The sequence below is a fragment of the Ochotona curzoniae genome, unplaced genomic scaffold (genome assembly GCF_017591425.1).
Source record: "Ochotona curzoniae isolate NIBS_2020 unplaced genomic scaffold, NIBS_Ocur_1.0 contig_1, whole genome shotgun sequence".
In the NCBI taxonomy this organism is placed as follows: Eukaryota; Metazoa; Chordata; class Mammalia; order Lagomorpha; family Ochotonidae; genus Ochotona; species Ochotona curzoniae.
The window spans coordinates 25,549,220-25,571,494 of record NW_024464918.1 but is presented as its reverse complement, the minus strand read 5'-3'; the positions used below and the strand labels follow the sequence as shown (position 1 = coordinate 25,571,494).

General features: G+C 43.4%; 1 protein-coding gene across 4 annotated transcripts in view; it reads left to right on the top strand.

Moving 5' to 3' along the window:
• Positions 1-22,275, top strand: part of ARHGAP26 (Rho GTPase activating protein 26) — a 392,826-nt gene that overhangs the window by 281,707 nt on the left and 88,844 nt on the right. For all 4 annotated transcript variants that reach the window (XM_041000639.1, XM_041000725.1, XM_041000551.1 and 1 more), the window contains exon 18: positions 10,396-10,555. In XM_041000639.1, coding sequence (XP_040856573.1) covers positions 10,396-10,555 — 160 coding nt within the window. The remainder of the gene's footprint in view (positions 1-10,395; positions 10,556-22,275) is intronic.

Sequence of the window (22,275 nt, the reverse complement as noted above, 5' to 3'; positions counted from 1 at the left end):
AGTATGTAGGCATCTAGAAGGCAGGGGGTTATTTACTCATTGCTGGGTTGCTAGCACTCACAGTAGTTCATGATGCTTACAAAGCTCTCAAAAATATTTGATGTCAGAACATGAAATTATTGCACTGTTGACCTGTGCACTGGGTCAATCTGTAACCTTCTTCCTTAGTTAGAAAGCCCTTAAGCACTGCCTCTGTGACCTGCCTTCGTGGACAGCATTAGCTTCAATGTGGTAGGCTGTGTGGTGGAAGGAAGTGTCCAGCAACAGGAAATGATGCATTGGGAGCTTAGGTGACGTCAAGTTGGAAGGCCACACACCACTTCCTGCCATGCCTCTATTTGCCTTCTTGGCGTATCTCCCTCCAGATCTGAGAACTAATCAATAAATCTGCACTAATCAATGTGAAAGCACTTTATAAAATACTTCACAAATGTTAATTACACTGGACTTTAAAGTGCATTATTATGTAATTTGAAATAGCTAAGTAATTTTCCAGGAAGAAGGGCTCCCTGAGTCAGCATTTCTATAGGTATTAGTGACTGTTGAGATGAATATCGTTCTGTGGAGTGGGCTTGAAAGCACAGCTGTTTGCTAAGAGCCCAACCATCCTGAGGGCCAGAAGGGTGGAAGCTAATCAGCTGACCCGTGATCTAAGGTATGTGCTTTCCATGCATGATACTTTTCACATACCGGGCAGCCAAGGCAGCACAAGGCCAAGCAGAACCCAGTGTGGCCAGCGTATAGAGCTCCCAAAGACTGTAACTCATTTAGGAAAGTAAGCATCTTACAAGCCAGTTTTGTTTTTGTTGTTAATGAAGCGTGGCCTGTTTTAGAGGGGCTTCCAGTAATTCCCATCAGCCACATTAGTTTATTATCAATAGAAGAACTTGGATTTTAGACTGTGGGTGGATATAAATGACCCTGGTATCCTCACATAGTTTTAAAATGTCTTTGTAAGAAAATCGTGTGCACCCAGTGCAGTAGCCTATTGGCTAAACCCTCGCTTTGCATGCACCGGAATCTCGTATGGTTCATGTCCTAGTTGCTCCACTTCCCATTGGGCTCCCTGCTTGTGATCTGGGAAAGCAGTGAGGACAGATCAAAGACTTGGGACTCTGTACCCTTGTGAGAGACCTGGAAGAAGCCCCTGGCTCCTGACTTCAGGTTGGCTCAGCTCCAGCCATTGCAACCACTTGAGGAGTGAACCCAGTAGGGGGAAAATCTTTCTCTCTGTCTCTTCTTTTCTCTATGTATCTGCCTGTCCAAAAAAAAAAAATCTTAAAAAAATAAAACCTATAAACAAAAAAGAAAATCATGTCTTCCTTTGCTCTACTCTTTAAGCTTAAGCTACATGGGAAAGAGAAACAAGAGAGACGGAGAATGGCAGGATATTTATTACATGTATTCTGCGTCTCTCTCTCACACACACACACACACTTACATACTCTGCACTGGGGCATTTAGAAGCAGTAACTCACAAATCTGCCTACAAACTGCTGAGTTTCAGCTTCTACTCTTACTAGATTTGTGACCCTGGGTGATTAACTTTTTCTGAGCCTCAACTTACCCGTGTGGGATAGTGGTGAGACTTACCTCATCGGTTTGTTTTAAAGATTAAATGAGGTGACCTATGAAGTATTTGTGCCTGGCTTACAGTAAGTAAATGCTCAGTTACTTTTGGCTGCTGCTGTTATTGGTGGCAGCCATAGTCATCAAAAGCAGACAGGAAACAAATAGATTTCAAAAATGAATAAAAGAAAAGGGATGACAGTGGAGATTCTGTCCTAGGAGGTTTAATAGATGTTTTGGAAGGAGACAGGGGCACAACGTGAGCTTGTGCTGTGTAGTGCGTATTATATGATACATACAGTAATGATTCTTTTACTCTGTGAATATTTTGTAGGCTTTGTACCTGTCACATTATTGTAGCAAAGGAGAATTGTCTGGCTTATGATGCCTTGGCCATCACCCCCTGTACCCCTGTCTTGGCAAAGCCTCTGAGATCCCAGTAGATTACACTGAGGTTTAGTCAGGTGTGTAGTACAGCTAAGCCTTGGGGCTTTAGAAGAAGGTGGCCTCCCAAGCCATCCACATGCCGTTGTTGTTGTTGTTGTTGTTGTTGTGTTTCTTGTTTCCCCTTAACATATGATGTGGCCGGCTCTGTGCTGAGCTCTAGGGATAGGGTGGTGAGGAATGCTGGTGCCATCCATGGCCTTTGAGAGCTTCTGGTAAATGATGGAGACAGTGTGGTGGCTCCGTGAGTGGCGACCTATTCATAATTCAGTAAGTGCTGGGAAGAAGGCTTTAGGACTTAGAAGAATCGCACTGGATCTCACCCAACGTGGAATGTCAAGAGGGCCTCTTTGAGGAAGTGGGAGGGTAAGTAGGAAAAGTAACCAGAGCAAGAGGGGAGGCAGAGGTTTGCAGGCAGCTGGCATCTGCTTGCTGGGTGAAGACCTAGAGGCCCTGAGAGGTTTTCAGAGCAGAAATGAAAGAAGAAAAGGAAGGACTGTGGAGAGGCCCGGAGACCTCAGCCGGGTCCTGTCGTCCCTTTCAGGCTGTGCTGAAGGTTCTCTTTCCTTACTGCTTTTTTGTTGTAAAATACACATAATATAAAGTGTACCATCTTTACCACGTTTAAATGTATGATTCAGTGTTCTGTATGTATATTGCTGTTTGATGTTGTGATGGTTCACCACCATTCATCTCCATAACCTTTGTTGTTGCCAAATTGAAACTGCACCCATTAGACAGTTAGTCTTCATCCACCCGTCTCCCTCCCCCTGGCATCCACCATTTCCTCTTTCTGTCTGTATGACTTTGGACTACTCCAAGTATGCCTCATATTAGTAGAATCAGATAGTATTTGTCATTTTGTGACTTGCTTCTTTCACTTGATACAATCTTGTCCTTAATGTTTGTCCACATTGTAGCATGTGTCAGAATTTCTTTCCCTAGGCTCTGCAATATCCCGTGATGTGTTTTGCCTAATCACCCATTAACAGATATTTGTATTGTTTCATGTAACTATTATATGTAAAGCTGCTATGAAGACAGTGTACAGATAATCCCGAAGAACTTGTTTTCAAATTCCATCTGGATCCTGTTCACTGCTGGATATGTACCCAGAAGTGGCATTGTTGAATCATGTGGCGATTCTGTGTTGAATTTTAGGGGAACTTGTCATACTGTAAGCCAGGGGTTTCCAATCAAAATTAAAAACAGAAGTCTTCGATGGATTTTAAACAGGGACTGGGGTTGGATCAGAGGATACCAGAATAGTCATACAGCTGCTAGCATGCCGAGGTTTTAGGATATCCCTGATTTCAGTTGCAAGCAAGATGCATAGAAGTATTTTGTCTTTTTTTGGCATACCACCAAATCCCTTTTCTCTAGAGAGTTTTCAGTTCCAACCAGGCTTCTGCAGGTGCAGGTATTACTTATTGTGTAAGTAATACTGGCCAATACATAATGTCTCAGCAGGCCTCTTGCCCGCCTGGGTTACCAAAACAGAGGACACATGGCCGATTGTTCAGGGCTTTGATGTACCTGAATGAAAACATTCAGCCTGAATGGACACAGGCCTGGCTGTAATGATCTTTTTGGGGGCTACAGAAGCCATTTGACAGTCCCCCATCCTGCCTCTTCCACTTTGTTCTCTCTGAACATGATAGCATTTGCTCATTCCTTGCTAAGAAGCAGCTCTCTGTGCCAGCCAGCTATAAGTGAAATGCCATCATATCTTATGGATAGTTCATCATTTTCATAATTTTGTCATACATACAGCCTTGCTTGCTGTGGGAAAGGGAAGAAGCAGAGTTACAGTCCACTGTTTCTCTGGTAAGAATTAATGCTTTTTCTCCCTTCCATCTCTTTTTTCCCCCTTCTTACAGTTTACTAATTTGGGCAATGAGTGGGGAGCAACCTTTTTCTCACTATTATAACTGCTATTAACTCCTGACATCTCAAGTATGGAGCTATTTTTTTTTTCAGTTTAAAAAAAATATTTATTCAAGAAAGCAGTCCCATCTGCTGGTTCATTCCCCCAGATGCCTGCAACAACCACGTGGAGCCAGAATTCAGTGCAGAGTTCTTTGTGAGGGCAGGGATCCAACTTCCTGCATCATTGCTACCTTTAGGGGTCATCCTTGGAAGTATAACCAGAACTCAAACTCAGGTCTGGGCTTCCCCCACCCTAGTGTCTTAACTGCCAAACCCAACACAACCCCTCCATGACTTTCCTTTGAGTCTCTGCAGAAGAAAGAATACCTCCTTAGCCTCTGCTGCACTTGCTGTGGTCGTGTGGGAGCAGCAGAGAGCTGTGGTCAGGAGGATGAGCGCCACTGACTGAGTTCTCCTCCTGGCGCTGCCTTCAGGAGCTCTGTGGCCTCAGGCAAGTGGCTTCTCTGTGCTTCAGTTTCCTCCTCTGTTAAAGGATGGCCTCAGTAGTGCCTGCCTCAGCAGGTGCTCGGGAAGATTAAGGCTGTATCTAAGTACCTGTGGTCAGCACTCACTTGGATACACAAGCTTCTCTCTTCATTGCTGTTCCCATGATGGTATTACCTGTGGTTAGCAAAATGCCCCCATGCCAGGCCAACTTGGTTATTTGGCTCTGATTGATTGTCCCAGTGGAGGTCTCTTCCGGTTGCAAATCTGGTGGTATCTAGGCAGCATTAATCCAGAGACTGTAAAGGAGAAAACATCAGACCCATGCAGGTGCTGCACCCCATTGCTGCCTGCTCTGTGATAAGAATGAGTTTGAAGGTAGTGAAAGGAGCTACATTAACAACCCTGGCAGGGCCAGTGTTTTGGCAATTCAAGATAAGCTGCCGTTTGCAATATCTGCATCATCTTGTGTTGAAGCACTGGTTCAAGGTCTAAGAGCTTGAGGTCTAAGAACTCTTCCATCCATGTAGAAGGCAAGGATAGAATTCCCAGCTCCTGGCTGTTGTGGCCAAAACGGAGAGTTGAACCAGGAGATGGAAGCTCTCAGTCTCTCCCCTTGTCTGTGTTGCTCTGCCTTGTAAATAAGTATATTGTAAAGTAAACCAAATATATTTTTATGTATACACATGCCTACTATTTTTAAGAAAAAATGGGAATGTTAGCTGCAAGGATGCTATCATTCCATATTTTTAATTTCCAGTGACTCTCTGCCTCAGATCTTGGAGCTCCCCCCAAGAAAGTGATAGAGAGAAAGGTAATGTGTCTGTGAGTTAGGTGTCCGCCTGCTTACACACATTCAGAATTGGCAACCTTGGACCTTCGTGGTGTACCTGCCTGTGTGATAGAGGAAGCACTCCAAGATCATGGTCCAGCCCCCAGTTCTCAGGCTGTCAGGATGGGAGTCTTACCATTTAGAGGAGAGCTTGTTGTGTTTATCCATGGCCAGGGAAGTGCCCAGAGCTGAGTTTCCCAGGATGAAGACTTTGGATGATTACGGGGAAACGTGCTAGACAGGCTGGGGGTCTGAGCTTGATGGTGCCTTTGTTTTGGCTTTACAGAAGCCCCTCAGTGTAATGTGCTAGAGATGCTGTTAGGGAAGTGAAGCAAAGTAAGTGCTACTGTGCTTTGACCCGTTCCATAGATTTGCAGTATTTCATTACTTAAAAGGAAAAAGAATGGAAATATATGTAGAACAGAAGTCGTTCAAATACAGGTGTGTAAGGCCAGAAGCAGATCACTAGAAGTTTCTAGGGAGGGTATCAAGTGAAACCAGCAACTAGCAGTGTGTCTTAAATTGGCACCTGCTGCTGCTTGTACCACTGCCTTCATTACTGCTGTGACAATAATAGCAGCTACCATGTATGAAGCCATTGTCTCATACATGATGTTACATCATCACACTCTCAGCCTTCCAATTCTATGAGGGAGGCATGACTGCTGCAGTTTTATGTGAGAGGAAACAGATTTGGAGGCGCCAAATAATTTGCTTGTCATTTAGTGAGGAGTTTCTTTCTGACTGCAGCCACTATACCACACAGTCTTCTTTGGCCTTATTTTCCATGTTTATAAATTGGAGATACTATTTGCACTTTGTACTCTTACAACAGTGTTTTTCAAATTACAGTTCATGGTGCAAAGGTGAATTATGAAATCAGTTTAGAGAGAAAAAACAAAGTATCAGAATCACATGTATCATTTCTGAAACTTAATTTCTGATTTGATGTGTGCATGCACTTATGAATATAGGTACATATGCTCTGATGACATGTTGTATGGGAAAATGTGAAAATGTATTTTCTATCTTGTGTCTTTGTTGATTGGGAGCTGATAATCTAGAGTTACTATGAAAATCAGATGAGCACATGTAAGTTATCATAGAACTTTTTGTAAAGCCTTAAACTCCCTCAATTCTAAGTTTTCATTATATTTAGCTTTAGAAACTGAAACAAACAAATAAAGGATGATAAGTAAGTGAGGGTGTATTATCCTTCACCCACGTGCCTCAGACAGCAGGGCCAGTCTCACTTCCTAGTGTCCGGTGGAACACAGGCTCAGTTTTGACTTTGCTTGACAGAGTGCTGCAAGCCTCTCAAGAGGAAAGCTGCTTGCAGACACCACTACAGACTTACATGCTGTTGGAGTATTCAGGACTGGCCTGTGATTGTAATGTACTGCCTAGCATCCACAGAGCTTTTATTTGAGCTTCAGTAAAACAGATGTGATCCCTATAACAACATGCAGGGCTCTGCATGTGGGATATCAAAAGGGTTGGCTATTCTACCACTCAGGACACCCCACTACCACCGTCATAACCCTTACCATTAGCTCGTAGTGCTTTGCCTCCTTCTGACTCCCAGCGGATATCAGACTTATATAGAGTCCTCATATATTTTTCTTAAACAAGATTTTTTCTTAAAACAAAAAAAGTGCCACAGCCATTTTCATCAGAACATGCTCTTCACTCTCCATCGTATTTCACGTGGGCGCACCATGGAACTTGGAGTCCAAATGCCTCAAAACCTGCCTTGACTGTGGACTGCTTCTCAGGTCTGCCCCAAACACAAATGGTCCTAAAGGAACAGCCACCCCAAAATGCAAGTTGTGTGTCCAACATGTGCAACCTGTCTCCTCAGCCTTCCAAGGATGGCTGTACGGACCTGACAGTTTTCTCAGAAAGCATTTCAGCAGAGTCGTCCATGTGGATACAGGGACCAGAAAAACCTGTGCCAGAGACTCGAGCTCAGCATATATAGTGCACAAGAAAGTGTTGTGTGTGGATTGTAAGTCAAGACTGGACACGACTTTCTGAGCTGTGAGGAAGAGCTCAGGCAGCTCAGTTACCAAAACAAAAAGCAGGCTCTCAGTGTTTTATGGGCCTTGCTAATGAATGAGTCCCGTGGCCTATGCTGGACTGGCTTCCCAGCTCTCTGCCAGCCTGCTTCCCACACGTCTGTAAATCCATCAAGCCATAATGGATGGCTGGTGCCAGCAGAGGCTGAGGTCTAGGCCTTTCTCACCGGGATACAGAGATCTCAAGTCATTAATAATTCATTCTGGGGTAATGAACCTGACTGTACCACGTTGTGAACAGTAATAATCAAGTGACAGATTAGTTTATTAGTTTTGTTCGCCAAAAGATAATGGTAGTTAGAAATGAAAGGTGTAGTTTTTGTCTTGAAAGTTTCCTAAGACTTAGATTAGGGTATTTTTTAAGTTCTAGAATGAAACAAGTCATTAAAATAGAAATGAATTATGTTAGGTAGCCTCAGGCCTATTTATATTCCAAGTTGCTGATCCAGAATTACTGTACCTTTTATCCAAATACCTTGGGGCCATTGGGACCTGTAAATCATAGTAATTATTACTCATTAATTAAATCTGAGACATAGAACACAGTTTAAGACAGAGAAGGGAGGTTGGGATAGTTGAGCTGAATTCGCCCCAAATCATCAGTAAGTTTGTAATTTTATGAGTAAGTAGCTGGGTTGAGAAAGCTGCTTTATGTCTCTGCAGAAACTTCCCTTGCCTTCTGAACATTTGTTTTTGCTTCACTACCAAGCATAGCCCTTAGCAACATGCAGAAGCAAAGTGACACTTCTGCCTATATCAGGGGTGAACAATTAAGGAAGGGGAAAGGGTAGTACAAGAAATGAAGGGGACCGTGGGAGCTGAGCTCTGAAGGTCTCTACAAGAGAAGACAGAGCAGTAAGAACGTTGCAGGCAGAAGAGTGACAAAGTCAAAGGCAGAGCAATATTAGAGAATGCAGAGTGGATTATATATTATGAAAACACTTTATTTCCCATGCATGATCCACATCTTCTGCATGGCAGGGTTCTGCAATGGGTGTGTTATGCACCCCCCAAACTCCTCTTGTTTTCAAAGACAAGGAACTCAAAGCTTAGACCTATTGGAGTCATTTGCCCAGGGACCCAGGACTGGAAGGTAATGGAGGAAAGCTTAGAAGTGATGTGATGAAGGTGTGCAATTTGCACATTGAGATATATGTTAAACAGTGGGCCCAACAGAGGTTTCTATTCATTATCAGACCAGTTAGGTAATAGAAGCTAAGTATTTCACAGTTGGCCTACCACTGTGTTCTCTGCAGCAGCCAGGAGAGGTGTGAGACTTGTGTGCTCAGGGCTGGGTTTCAGACAGTAACTGGTGATAACCCGAGTCTGGGTATGAGGCTCTTGGTTCAGTTCACTATTGTGTAGAGAAGCACAATGGTGAACAGTGATCATCCTCCAAATCATGTATATTTATATTGGTCTGTTTCATATATATGTAGCTTGTTGATCCGCTTGTACAAGGGACTTTTGTGACAAGAGAGGTCAAGCTACTGACTCAGCTCATTTGGGATGAGAAGTATCAGGACACAGAATTCCCTTCCCACACATAGGAGCTGATGTTGAAAGCAGTGATGTTAGAAGCAGCTTGTAATTATGCATACCTGGCGATTGACTGCCGCCCGGAACCATGTGCATTAACTCTGGCAGTCTCTGGAGATGCACTGTAGTTCCAGACAGAATGGGAAACTACATGTAAAGCTAAAATGTGCCTAGGACCAAGGAAATGTTGATGCATTATCCTTAAATAGAACAGCCATGGGCCAAGTATACCAATGGACACTCTCCCTCCTGCAGGTGTTGTTTAGTGATCCAAAAGCCTAGCCACAGCAGAAGTTTCATAGTTCTTGCCTCAGAGGAGGGAGTTAGATGAAAGCCCCTTGCCCTAAACAATTTAGAAAGGGACCTGTGTGCTGATAAGGCTGGTTGATGTCTTGTTTCAGCAGAGGTTCCAACTCAATATTTAGTTTAAAACTCAACACTTAGGGCAGTGTGAATCCTCTTCCTCATACAGAATGGAAGTATAGAAGAGAAACAGTGTAGGCATTTATACACTTCTGAAAGTCTACTCAGGTTAAATAAGACCAAATGCTAGGGAGGTAGATCTTTGCAAACTGCTGGTCTCTGCCCAGTTTCCCTCTAGTTTCAAATGAGTAATAAATGGCTTTTTTTTTTCCCCTAGCAGGTGATATAGGGAAGTTCCTGATATTTCCCAACAATACTCAATGACATTAACATTTGCCTTAATTGTTGCTAAAAGATAATTTGCATATTTGGGGGGAGGGGAGAGAACTAGCTTGTGAACAATTGAGTTTTATTGCCGAGTTGAAGTGGCCTGGGTGTGAAGTTCAGATATGCATTTGGAGCCAGTTGTTGACCCAAAAATATGCATTCGTATTTAGCAAGTTATTCAGTCTCAGCTACAACTGGCCCTGTGTGTTCCTTCAGTTTTGTGTATAAGTGGCAAGATAAACACAGCCATCTACATGAGTACATAGTAGTACATTTTTGTTTCTCGTTATGCTGTATGTTTCACTTAAATAAGTCAAATGTTTAACTTGATGGAACTTTAATAATGTGAGTCTGAAGTACCGAATTTCCTGACTTGGTTTTAAAATCTAGATCTGCCCATTTTCTGCATAGCCCATGTTTGCAGAAGTATTAAAGCCATTAAGAGTTTTTATATTTGCACTAGAGAAAATGCTAATGAGCTCAGCGGTTTAGGCAGCGGCCAAGTACATAAGTTGCAACTAAGAGAGATTAGCAGTTACGTGGTCTTGCACAACAGGGATTCAGATGTGGAAGGTTTGTAATTTGACAGCTAGTTCCTTTGGCTGGTTGGGCATTTTAGGTAAAATGAAAATGATCAGGAGTGTTGCATCCTGACACAGCAGATAGTCTAGGGGATAAACATTTCTGTTGCTTTGGTGGACAGAGATACAAGTAGAAAAGTCTCACTGTTGACTTTTGGCACTTAAAGTTGTGGTTTCTGCTGAAAGAAGTCTCCCGTAGGAAGGTGAGAAGAGTGTGGGGATCATGCCCAGGTCAGTTGACTTTGCATACACCGCTTCTCTCATTTGTGTCTTTTTCCTTTCTTCCCAGTGTTGCTAACAATCATAAGCAGAATTTGATGACCGTAGCTAACCTTGGCGTGGTGTTTGGACCCACCCTTTTGCGACCTCAGGAAGAAACAGTAGCTGCCATCATGGACATCAAATTTCAGAACATTGTCATCGAGATCTTAATAGAAAACCATGAAAAGGTAATCATTTCCTGGGGAGGGGGGTGCGGAGACTGTGAGTTGGTTCCTCAAGCCGACTCAGGTTTGCCTTGCTGAATGGCTCTTCCTCTGTGATGGCCATGAAATTGCTAGCAGTACTGGTGAAGGAAGTGGCAGTGGCTGTGATTGTCACAGTTGTGGTAGGCCAATGGTGAGCAGCCATGTGGACCATTCATTCTGTCTTGAGGACTCATTTTACCATCACAGGAGATGATTAGAGCTTCACTTTTCAATGTCCTTTGCCTATTTTTTACTTTGTTGTCTTCTTGGTTATTTATGGTGGGGGGTTTTAAATATTGCATTTGTAAACTTACATTTGTGTTGTCTATATTTTTGCTATAGTTGGTTGATTTTTTTTTTTGGTATAATGTGTGCATGTGTGTATAAGCATAGCCTGTCATTTTACTGCAGTGTGTTCTTAAGAAGCCTTTTCCCACCTCCCCGTGCCACCTCTAACCTCCCCCACTGCCTGGCTGCCCCCCCCCACGCACACATTAGGAAGCATGCTGGCATAGATGCCCTTGTAAAGCTGGGGATAGAGGACTTAAGGCCTCACTTGTCTGTACCACTCCATTGCTGCCCATGTCAAATCCCTGTGTCACCTCTCAGAACTTGCCCCAGAGTTCCCTAGGGCAGCACTTGGCACCTACCACTCCGGCAGCCAATAAAAAAAAAAAGCTGTTCTTTCTAAATAAAAACTTGGCTTGGACAAGTGAATTAATTATGCTCTATAATTCAGCTGAGATGGTGAATTATACATGCAAAATAAATTAGAACCTGACCATTTCTCACCATCTCCACTGATAACACCAATGGATGCCACCGTCACTTCTTGCCTGAATTATTACGAGTGCCTCTCCATTTGCTCCCTAGCTTCCACCCTCAACCTGTCTGTTCCATCAGACACCAGAGTATTTTTAAAATGATAATTCAGATCCTGGCAGTCATCTGCTAAGAAGCATCAGTGGCTTCCCGTTTTACCCAAAGTAAAAGAGCACTTACAGGTCCTATGGGTCCTTCCTGCATTCCGTGCACTGTGCGTTACCTGACCTCAGGTCCTGCATCTCCTTCACCCACCTGCATTCCTGCTCTTAGACACAGCAGGGGTGCTTACTGCTGGAGACCTTCAAAGCTGCTGTCAGCTCTACCAGGAACACTTGTTCTGGGTGAGGCCTTTCTGGATCTTTCTGCCTTAGCCAACTAGCATTCCCACCTTCCAGCTTGCCCTTTCCCCCTCTTTATCTGTTTGCATTGTACTTTCTAGCGCACAGTGCAGTTTGCTGACTTAGCAGGCCTATTGCCCTTGTATTCTTCACTTGGTACTTGGGAGGGTAACTCAGGGCGTTCGTGGAAAGTGAGTCGCAGAGAATTCAAAATATTTTTCACCAGAATAACGTATCTTCATATTCCATTTCTGCAGACTTCCTGCAGGGCTCTCCTGTGTTTCCTAACAGGGTTTTTGTCTGTTTTGTACACTGATTGGTCCCATTTCCTCAGCAAGCTCTTGCTATACAAGGGCTGGATGAATGTGACAGCTAAACCTCCAGAATAGTGCACCATCCTTTCCTGTTGATATTCACTTCCTTCAGCCATCCCCTCTGACTCTGAATAGCAATGACCTGTGAGATCAGCAGGTGTTATAGAAGTAATGGTGCATGACTTCTGAAACTGGTGCTAACAGGCCTTGCAGCTTTTGCTTTGGTTTCTAATCTTGCCCACCACAGGAGGTAAGCCCCTATGTTGTAAGGACAGCATGCAGCCCTGGTGAAGAGACTGAGGCCTCTTGCCAACAAGCAGGCAGACTCCTAGCCACCTAATTGAACTACCTTAGGTAGGAGTAGACCGTCCAGCCCCCACCCGGCCCTCAGGTGAAGCAGCACAAGCTGACGTCTTGAGGGTCTCATTAGAGATCCTGAGCAGGAAGTGTGCTAGTGAGCTCTTCCGAGAGTCCAAGTACACAAAAGGTAGGAGAGAGGAGTGTGTGTTGTTTTAAGCTGTTAGGTTTTAGGACCAAGTTGTTATGAAGTATTATGTAACGTTCAGAGAACCTGTCAGTATAAACTTTCACAAGTCAGCAGGCATGTTCCACCAAACTGCTTAAGCAATAGAATCCCCACCTCTACCCCCCACCCAAGCACTGGTTAATATCATATAGAAATGAAATGATTTATTTGAGAAGAATGTCTTTTTTCTGTTTGTAGCTTTGGAGCCCAGCCCATCTACCTCCCTCAAATACAGAACACACACCCCAAACCCCAGTACAGAGGTTGCATTTAGGAGTTTATGCAACATGTAATTAAAATGAACTTGTGAAAGGAACAGAATAAAACATTCATAGGTGGTTGAATAACTTTGTTTAGAATGTGGGTTTAACTCCCATACCTCCGTTTTGCACAGATACCACTGAGCATCCTAATTACTCAACCTCTCTCTACTCAGAAACGTACATTCAGTGGTGTCCCACTGCCATATAATCCATGCAATATCTGTGACTGGGGAACAAATATTCATGTTCTGTTCACATGGCAACAGTTTGGTGCCCTTCAGTGTGCCCCCTGTGCAGTGACAGCCTCCAGGATCCCTCAGCTTGTAGTTCTGTGTTTGGCTTTACAGATTTTCTGTGGTCAGCCAGCTAGTAGGGAGAACTAGAGAACATGGAAGACTGTGTGAGATTTCATGTGCCAAGCCTGGGAGACACCTGCTGTGCACGGCTACACATAACTGCAGTGGAGATTGGGAGAAGCAACCTATATGCTCAGAGGAGAGGAAGCAAGTTTGATGATCAATTCGTCAGTCCCTCACACTTTGTTAATGTTTGTGTGTGTGGATCAAGTGAGCCAATTGATGTGAAGAATCTGACAAAAAGCAAAAGCTTAAATAACTGTAAACTGTTGTTTTTAGCAGTGTCAGCATAATTTTCTGAAAATAGAACTCAAGTTTTCCTTTCCCTAAATGGTATTTTTAATTATTTAAAAAATAACTCAGTAGTTTTTAAATGTTAAGACCAGTCTCTAAAGAAGGAGCATTTCGATTAAATTTCCTACCCTAAGAACATACCTGAACTTAATAAGAGGCAGCATCTAGTTATGTTTGAACTATTTGGGTATGTTTGGGTCTTTCAAAGCCAGAAAACTTTCAGAAATAACTGGCAAGAGAGAGGGATCTTATGCCACTGGGGACAGAATAGTAGCTGGTAGGGTTTGACCTTCAGAAATAGAAGTGAACCATGAAATGCATAGCCTGTAAATACATGGGCAAGGAGTTGATGATAATGCTCACCTAATTTGGGGGCCATAAATCATGTTCCTCTCTGATGTTGATTTGGTGATGTACGTCTAAGAAGAATGTTGTAGGGCTTCATTGTGTGCTCTCTGTTCCTCTGTGCCAGAGACTAGGATGAATCACAGATTTATGTCTCTGTGAGAGCCAGTGAGGGAGTGTGAGAGAAAGTGCTCCAGGGACAGAGGCTGCGCCAGTGTACACATTGTGGGTCTCACAGAGCCCATGGCCCACCTCCTCCACAGCAGGGATTTTCATCTGGAATTCATGTTGGACCAAAGTGGTATGCAAGACTTGCATGTGTGCTGGGGAGAAAGCCTCTATTATTTGTCAAATTTAGCTTTACTTGATTCTTCTTTGGTTGGTGATTTTCATTTGAAAGGAGCAGGGAGATAGGAAGGGTGACAGACCCAGTTAAATCTCCTATCCATTAGATCACTCCCTTAATGCCCTCAGCAGCTCAACAGCTGGGCCAGGCCAAAGCCAGAAGCCCAGATCTCCATCCATGTCTGTTGTGTGGATGGTAGGGATTCATGTTGAATTTTAAGCTGCTGCCTCTTAGAGTACACATTAGTTAGAAGCTGGAATTGGGGGTTATAGCAGGATTTGAACCCAGGTGCTCTGACGGGATGCTGGTATCCCAAACAGTGCATCACTGTGCCAACTGCTCGCCTCAGTAAGTGTAGCTTCAGGACTGGCCTGAGGAGATTGACTGCCTCTATCTCTGTTGGAAGCTTACAGTGTTTGCCCCACTGCAGCCTTAAGTATCTGAAGCCATGCGCTGGACTATTGCTTTCTGGAGGCAACACTTGGGACAGACTCCCTGCCAACAGGGAATTTCAGCCATCACTTCCAGAGCACTTTTCTGTCCTTTAAAATTCCCAGGATTAAAATCTTGGTTGATGATATTTAGTGAACATTCTGCTATATTTAGTGATTATAATTTTCCAGAATCACTCACACATAAATACATAGAAATGACAGCTTTCCTGTGTAATAATTAATGCTGTGTTTGGGCAGGGTCTTGAAATCCCAGTTGAAGAAATATGTTGTAGCCCCTCTTTGACCATAATCCTGTAAGGGCCTATCCGCTCCTCCTAGAACCATACAGGTTCCACACAGTTGTTGCTGCAGCATTCTCTTGTCAAAAATATTCCATGTAAGGGATTTGCTTTGTGTCTTGCCATACTGATTTGAAGGAATCTAGGCGTGAATTGACGGTTGTATTGAAAAAAGAGAGCCCAGGGCTCCAGACAGTGGAGCTGCTCCATAGAGAAGCCGGGGAACCACAAATGCCTGTTTTCGTTTTCTATTGTGACATAGCAAATGATCTACAAGCCTAAAGACTTAGAACACATTGATGCCAATCTCTGAGTTCAGTGGGTTAGAAGCATGGGGAAGACCCATATGCCCCTTGTGGTATCAACTGCAGTGGTTTGACCTGAACTGTAGTATCCAAGATGGTTTGGCACTGAGATGTCTGGGACTTTGTTGTAAGCTGTTGGCTGGAACACCTTGATTCTTGACTCTTGTCCCTCTTTTCTTGTGATCTCCCATGATTCTAGGATCATGAGGAACTGGTAAAACCTGGGCCTGGAAAAGTTGGAGTGTAACTTATTTCACTATGTTCTCTTGATCAGAGCAAGTCACAAGTCCAGCCAGATCTAAAGGGAGGGAGCTGGACTGCACCTGTGGGTAGAAAGAACAGCTACATCACATACACACGCGCGTGCATGCACACACGCGTACACACACACACACACACAGGAAGAGAGAGAGAATTGTTGGCTGCCGTCTTTGCAGGTGATGGCTCATAGGTGGCGGATTTAGTTTTCTTGAGGGGAATATTTTGAATTTATATTCATGGCTTGTGCTGAACATGGGCAGCTCCTAGGAGAGTACTCTTCTGTCTCTTTTCAGTGTTGCCACAGTGTTACACGCCAGACCTTTGGTAGTGGCAAGTTCATTCCCTCAGGTATTTGCACATTTATGGAAAACTAACTCAGTAACTGTCTAAAACTGGGGAAATATTTTTGTGCTTGATTTTTTTTTTCTGAGACAATGGAGTAGGAGTTTTTGCTCTCTGGAAAATTAAGTTCTCTAACCTGACAAAATATCTACTTTCCAGTAGAAGGGGTAAGATCTCTCTATTCTCATTGGCATTTTTTTTCCCTTTTCTGTCTCTTATTTGCTAAGAGTTAACATTAGATTTCCATCTCAAGATTTAAAAACAAAATGACCAGGCATTTTGTGCAGCAGTTGAGATGCCTGAGTCTGATATCAGAGTACCTGGTTCTTGTTACTGGCTCCAGCTCATGATTCCAATTCTTGCAGACTCTGGGGAGTAGCAGTGATGGCTCAGATAATTGAGTTCCTGTCATCCACATGAGAGACCTGGATTGGATTCTCAGTTTCCTCTCTAAGCCATCCATGGCCTTGGGCATCTGCAGAATGAGTCAGTGGATGGGAGCCTGTCTGTCCATCTCTACTCCTATCCTCTCTCATGATAAATGAAGATCGAAAAAGTAGAAACCAAGATGAGCTCCTTGATAATGTCAGTAGCACATCCACCCACCTTCAGGCTGGTACCTGTGAATACAGAAACATCCCTTGCTGTGCCATTTCTCTCACAAAGCACCTACCTTTATCTCCTTCATCAGAAACTTGGTGATGTGTGTCACACACACAAACACACACACACACACACCTTCAGTTGTCCACCTGAGACACATTAACCACATACTCTGTCAGAGTGATTCAGCAGCTCTGACTTCTATCTTTCCCAACAGACCCAGAAGCGGGGAAGTGTTTCATGTACTTCTGAGGTATACATGTCCCAGAATAAGAATCAGCAGGAGGGAAAAGCCAGTCTAGGGGGAGCTCGAGGTGATTTTTCTTTTTCCATATTGGCAACACATGCTAGTTCGCTTGTTCAGTTGACGAGAAGGGTCTTTTTAATGAACATGGTTGAGAAATGTAATAATGATGCTAGTGAGAGCTGATTTTTACTTACAGCTTATCATGCACTCATTACAAGGGAACTGTGTGAAGCAGCTGTATGGCCAGCATTTCCTCCAGTTTCCACAGTAACTCTTAGAGGTCAGTATTCTTAGGTCTTTTTCATAAATTTTAAGCCTGAAATATAAAGAATTTAAAAGGCAGTTTCTTAGGAGAGAGACTGGGTTGGGACCTAGGATCACTTGCAGAACTAAGAATCCACTCTAGTTCATCTCTTTTCAGTGCAATAAATACTTACTGAGTTCCTGCTTTGGCCAGAGATAAATAAGATAGGTTCTTTTTTTTTTTTTTTCCTAAGGCACTCATTTTTTTTTTCAGGGAATAGCTAATCATAGTACAGTGTGCTAAGTGACATCTGGTAAAACAAATAAAGCATTATGGCACCACTGAGGAGAAATAATTGAATTCTGCCAGCACTGGGCTCTAACGGTAAATAGAAGTTTTCCAGGCATTGCAAGAACAGAGACAAGGAAGACGGCTTTCCATTAATCAGGTTGTGTAGATTAGACCCTATGGTTGTGAAAGGATTGTAGGCTATGTATGTTCGGAAGTGTAATGAAGTGATGCCAGACAATTGCATTTAGGCTGTTTTTCAGGAGTTTTGAAAGCCATGGGGAAGCATCTGAATGTACTCCTTAAAAACAGAGAGGTCCCAGGCAGTTCCAAATAGAGGAGCTAAATGCTGATATCAACACTTTGGAACTGATTGGTGGAGTCAGAACCATTTGTTCATTACAAAAATTGTAGAGCTGACCATGCTATTATAATCCTGCAGCTCAGAGAGTGCAATCTTTAACCTGCAACCTTCACTTCCAGAATAAAATGAGATTCTGATGGCTTTACTTGGTTTCTTTAACCAGACTTCCCTAGAGGAAATCCTAGCTCAAAGTGTTTCCATCAATGTCTGTACTTTGGGGTCCCTTTCATTTGTAGGAGAGCTAAACAATAGACTTCAGAGTATATCTCCTTTTACCTGTCATCACATTTGGAGATGAAAACTTAGAAAGAAAAGATTTTTAACTTTTACTGTACTGTTTTAAAGCAGTGGTCAATTATTTAAATTACCATTTCCATATGAACAGAATCTTCTCCCCCAACTCTTACCTTATCACCCTGAGCCGGGAAACATGTAAGCAAATATTTGGAGTCATAATGGAAGTAACCAATGCTTACATGCTTCTAACATATATTTTAGAACAAAACAAAATATCTAATACTATCATTGTCCCAAATACCTGAAAGCCCAGAAATTCTGGTGTTTCTTAACAAGCTTTTTCTTTTTATTTGTTTCAAGTTTTACTTAAAGGGCTTTGGAATTTGAAAGTCATTATAATAAGAAAACCATGAAGAAAACAGACAACCAATCTGAATAATCTTATTAAACACCTAATGTGAGCACCAAGTCCTAAGCAACCTTGTATTCCCAGTCTAATGGTAGTGAGCTTAGGAGTGCTTAGCTTTTATTGTACTTCTGGTTAGCAGATTCTTCTCCTTGGGGCAGGTTCCTAAGCTGTATCACCCCACAGGTCCATAGTTCAGTTTTACTTATTGCAATTGGTACATGGCTATTTGTTTGCAGTCACTTGTACCACTCCCTCCAGTGAGTTCCAGGTCTGGGTTCTTACGTTATCCTTCCAACCATGGTCTCCACAGCCCCAGCTCCTGGCTCACAGCTCTCCACCTCTTGTGATTCCAGTACTGAGGCTGCACCATTGTCTGTATAACTTTGTTCCCACTTCCAAGCAGTTCCCCAGGTTAGGGAGACACCGGGAGTCCTTATAGCTAGGTAGTTGGTGGTGGTAATCTTGCAGGAACCTGTTGACCATTAGGTCTGGGGGCCACACGGACCTATTTGTACAATGCCAAGTTGGTATTGTTTTTCCTGTGGGACCATTGCAATTCGCTGTGCTCAGTGAGTTCACTCCCAGCTCAGCACATTCCCAGCTCACTGTTGTCCTTGCCGTGTCAAAGCCTTTGCCACATTGTACAAAATGGCACCTGATATGCCACTACTGGAGTTCTTGATGTGCTGGCCATCAGGTCTGTGGGCTACCAGGACCTATCTTGGGTAGAACCTGTAGGATGCCAGGTTGTTGCAGTGTACTGAGCCAGACATGGGTTCACTTCCAGCACAGTGCATGTGCAGTCCTGTTCCATCATAGCCTTTGGCTGCCTGAACAAAATGGCACCTGATTAGGCTCTAGGGAACAGCCTGGGCTGTGAAGTCCACCCTGTTCCTGTTCCACCTGTTTGGGACTTGCCACTTTGTCTCCACTACTTGTGGACTCAAACAAACCAGCAGGACAGGCAGTTCTTTGCCTAGGTTCACCTCCTGAGCTCCTGATGAACTCCCCTTCCGACCTTGTTGCTAGTGGAGTTGCAGCGGCTGATGGAGTTCAGATGGCTACTTACTGAATGCCACCATGGTATGGGTCACTGCAGTACCACACTGTTGTGTCCTCTGCTTTCCCGTGTTTGTCAGTCTTCAGGTGCCCTTCTGCCGTTGTCCTCTGTCTTCCTGGAATGTGCCCTCTCTGCTTCACACTGGCTAATGTTTCTCCATTTGTTTAAATGTGTCCTTACCCTATTCTGCCATCCTGATTTTCTGATATTTTAAGCTTTTCCCACAATTTTTCATGACAAATGCCAATAAGATACTCTTCATTGATTCATCTAATAATTTTGTCAGTCTGAAGACATGTATTCTGTCCAGTAAGCCTCAGATGAGCCAATAATGATTTGTAATTCTATAAATCATGAAGCTTCCTTTACAGTGTAATATTTTTTGTGACTGAATTTTAGTTTCATCTTCTGTCAGCAAAGAACACAAAAAATAGAATCTTTTGAAGACAGTGAAAGTCTCAGCATCCCATGATTACACAGGCCCTGTACTTATCCTTTCAGATCGTGGGGATAACTGGTTCTAAAGTTCCCCAAATAAATTTCCAAATTGTGGTTTCCCCTGCCCAAATGCTAGCCTATCAACAGCACCTAGGACTTCCAGCTGTGTTTAAACAGCCTCTCTGCAGCCATGAACTCAGAACTTGGCATCTTTGCTGCAGTGTCAAGGAGTTCTGCTGCAGTTTGCCTAGTTCTCCAGGGTAAAGGTGTGCAGAGTGTGTGGCTTCTCCAAGGTCTGCTGTGAACAGGTGAGCCGTGTGTGCGTGCTGCTTAGGAGTGGCAGGCTGCCTTTCTAAAGCATGTGCTTCTCTGATGGAACAATCCAGCTCCATACCCCATCGGCCTCAGAGCAATTTGTGTCTCAACACAGTGTGCAGTCTGTTTTCTCCTAGAGCCCTTCTGTTTGCCATCATCATCCCCAGGTCTCTGCCGTTGATTTATTGTTTCAGTTATAGACCCAGAGCTCTTCAACATGGCCTAATTTTGCTCCCATAAAAATCACAGCACATAATAAAGAATACCCTGCAGACATTATAGGGAGACTCTTAATCCTTCTAAATTGCAGATGCGTGTGACAGATTGGATTGGGAAAGGAGTCAAAATGTGTATGTGACATGGGTAAGAACAAATTCCAAAAGTGTCAGTGCTCTGCAGTGTCAGTACAGGCCAGAGTGGGCTCAGAAGGATGCCAGTGAAACTTGCGTGTGGTAGATGATGTAGAGGAGAACAGCAAACTCTGACATTGCTGTGAGTAGTTTGAAATATAGCTTTGCAAAGAGCTATAATTAAATTTAGCCTTTTAAATTAAATCTTCTTGTCTCGACTGCAAATAGCGCCTTGTTGAGCCTCCATTTATTTTCCTTCCTATACTTTGTGTGTCGCCTTTTTCATAGAGCACAATAATGTCTTTTCAACACTGAGTGTCACACTGTGTTGAGCACTTCAGTCCTCACCACAGTCCCAGGACTTTTAACAAATGAAGCTTTTCAAAAAAAAAGAAAAAACCACAAAGTTATATAACTTGCTCAAGGTCACTGAATGACTGAGATCTGATTTATCAGACTCCAAAATTTAAGAACTTCCCACCTTGGCTCATCTCTCTGTAACAGTGCTAAAGACCCCACGCGGTTACAGACCAGACAGTCAAGTTGGCTAGGTCTTGATTCAGCTGCCTCGCTTGTCTGTGTGATCATGGATAAGCCAGCTAATCTCAAGGAGTCCCAGTTTCCACGTCTACAAGATAGCCAAAATGATAGTGTCTCCCTTACAGGGTTAGTGTGTATAAAATAATTCCTGACTATAATGTAACATGATAAGTTCCAAAAACATTTTAATTTTCATTGTCATTTACTTGTAACCTCACAACCTCCATCACCTGCTGCCTACCCTTTGCCAGATACAGCATTGAGCATTTTATGTGCATGCTCTTTTCCATAGTTCTGCAGTAGCGATTATTAGATTACCATTTCATGAGGAAAATGGGCTTAGAGGATCTAAAAAATTTGCTTAAAGGTAGCCAAGCCACAAGTCTATTTAGTTTCAAAACCTACTTTCTGTCTACCCATACAATAGCTTTACATTCCTTTCCTGTATTTTAAATGGCACTATGGAAATGACGTGGTTGTCAGTTATGGTGAGATCAGTATCACTTTTAAGTGTTACCCATTGAGTAACCAAGAAACCCAAGATGGCTGGATTGGCCAGATTGCAGTGGCCAGGCTGCCCTTACAGTTGTCACATGTGGCTGGCTCCAGGGGAAGCAACAGCTTGCTGTTTATGGGTTTTGGAATTGACAATATTTGGAAAGGTTGCCCAGGGTGGTATTTGTATCTTACAGTTGTTATTCCCCAGTAGCGTCCAGGAGGCTTATAGCCTTCCTCATTGCTTCTGTAAGCAAGTAAGTTGGAAGTAGTTGCTAAGTTTGGACAATATTAACAGGACTCTTGGGCACAGAGTAAATCTGTCCCTCCCTGCCCCCTCGCCCCCATTATGTTAACTTGGGAAGTCACTGTGAAATGAGGAGCCTATTGCAGCCACACAATCATGCCCCATTGATCCTTGGCTCCTGGGTTCTGCAGCTGAGGTCCCTTCCCTCGCTCTGCAGGGCTGCTGAAGCAGAAGCCCCTTCCCTGACAGAGGAAAATGCCTTTTAAGTGATTTCCAAACAACATAGGATGGGCATCACCATCAAAAAGTGGCTAATACACACTTTCATCAGAACCCCAACTTGAACTTTTTTTAAAAACACTTATTTATCTTTATTGGAAAGACAGATTTACAGAGAAAATGACAAAGAGAAATCTTTGCTGAATGACTCCTCAAATGGCCACAACTCCTGGAGCTGAGCTTTGCTGATTTGATCTAAAGCCAGGAGCTTTTTCCAGGTCTCTCACACAGGTGCAGGGTCCCAGGGCTTTGGGCAATCCTCTGCTACTTTCCCAGGCCATAAGAAGGGAGCTGGATGGGAAATGGAGGAACTGGGACATGAACCAGTGCCCATATTG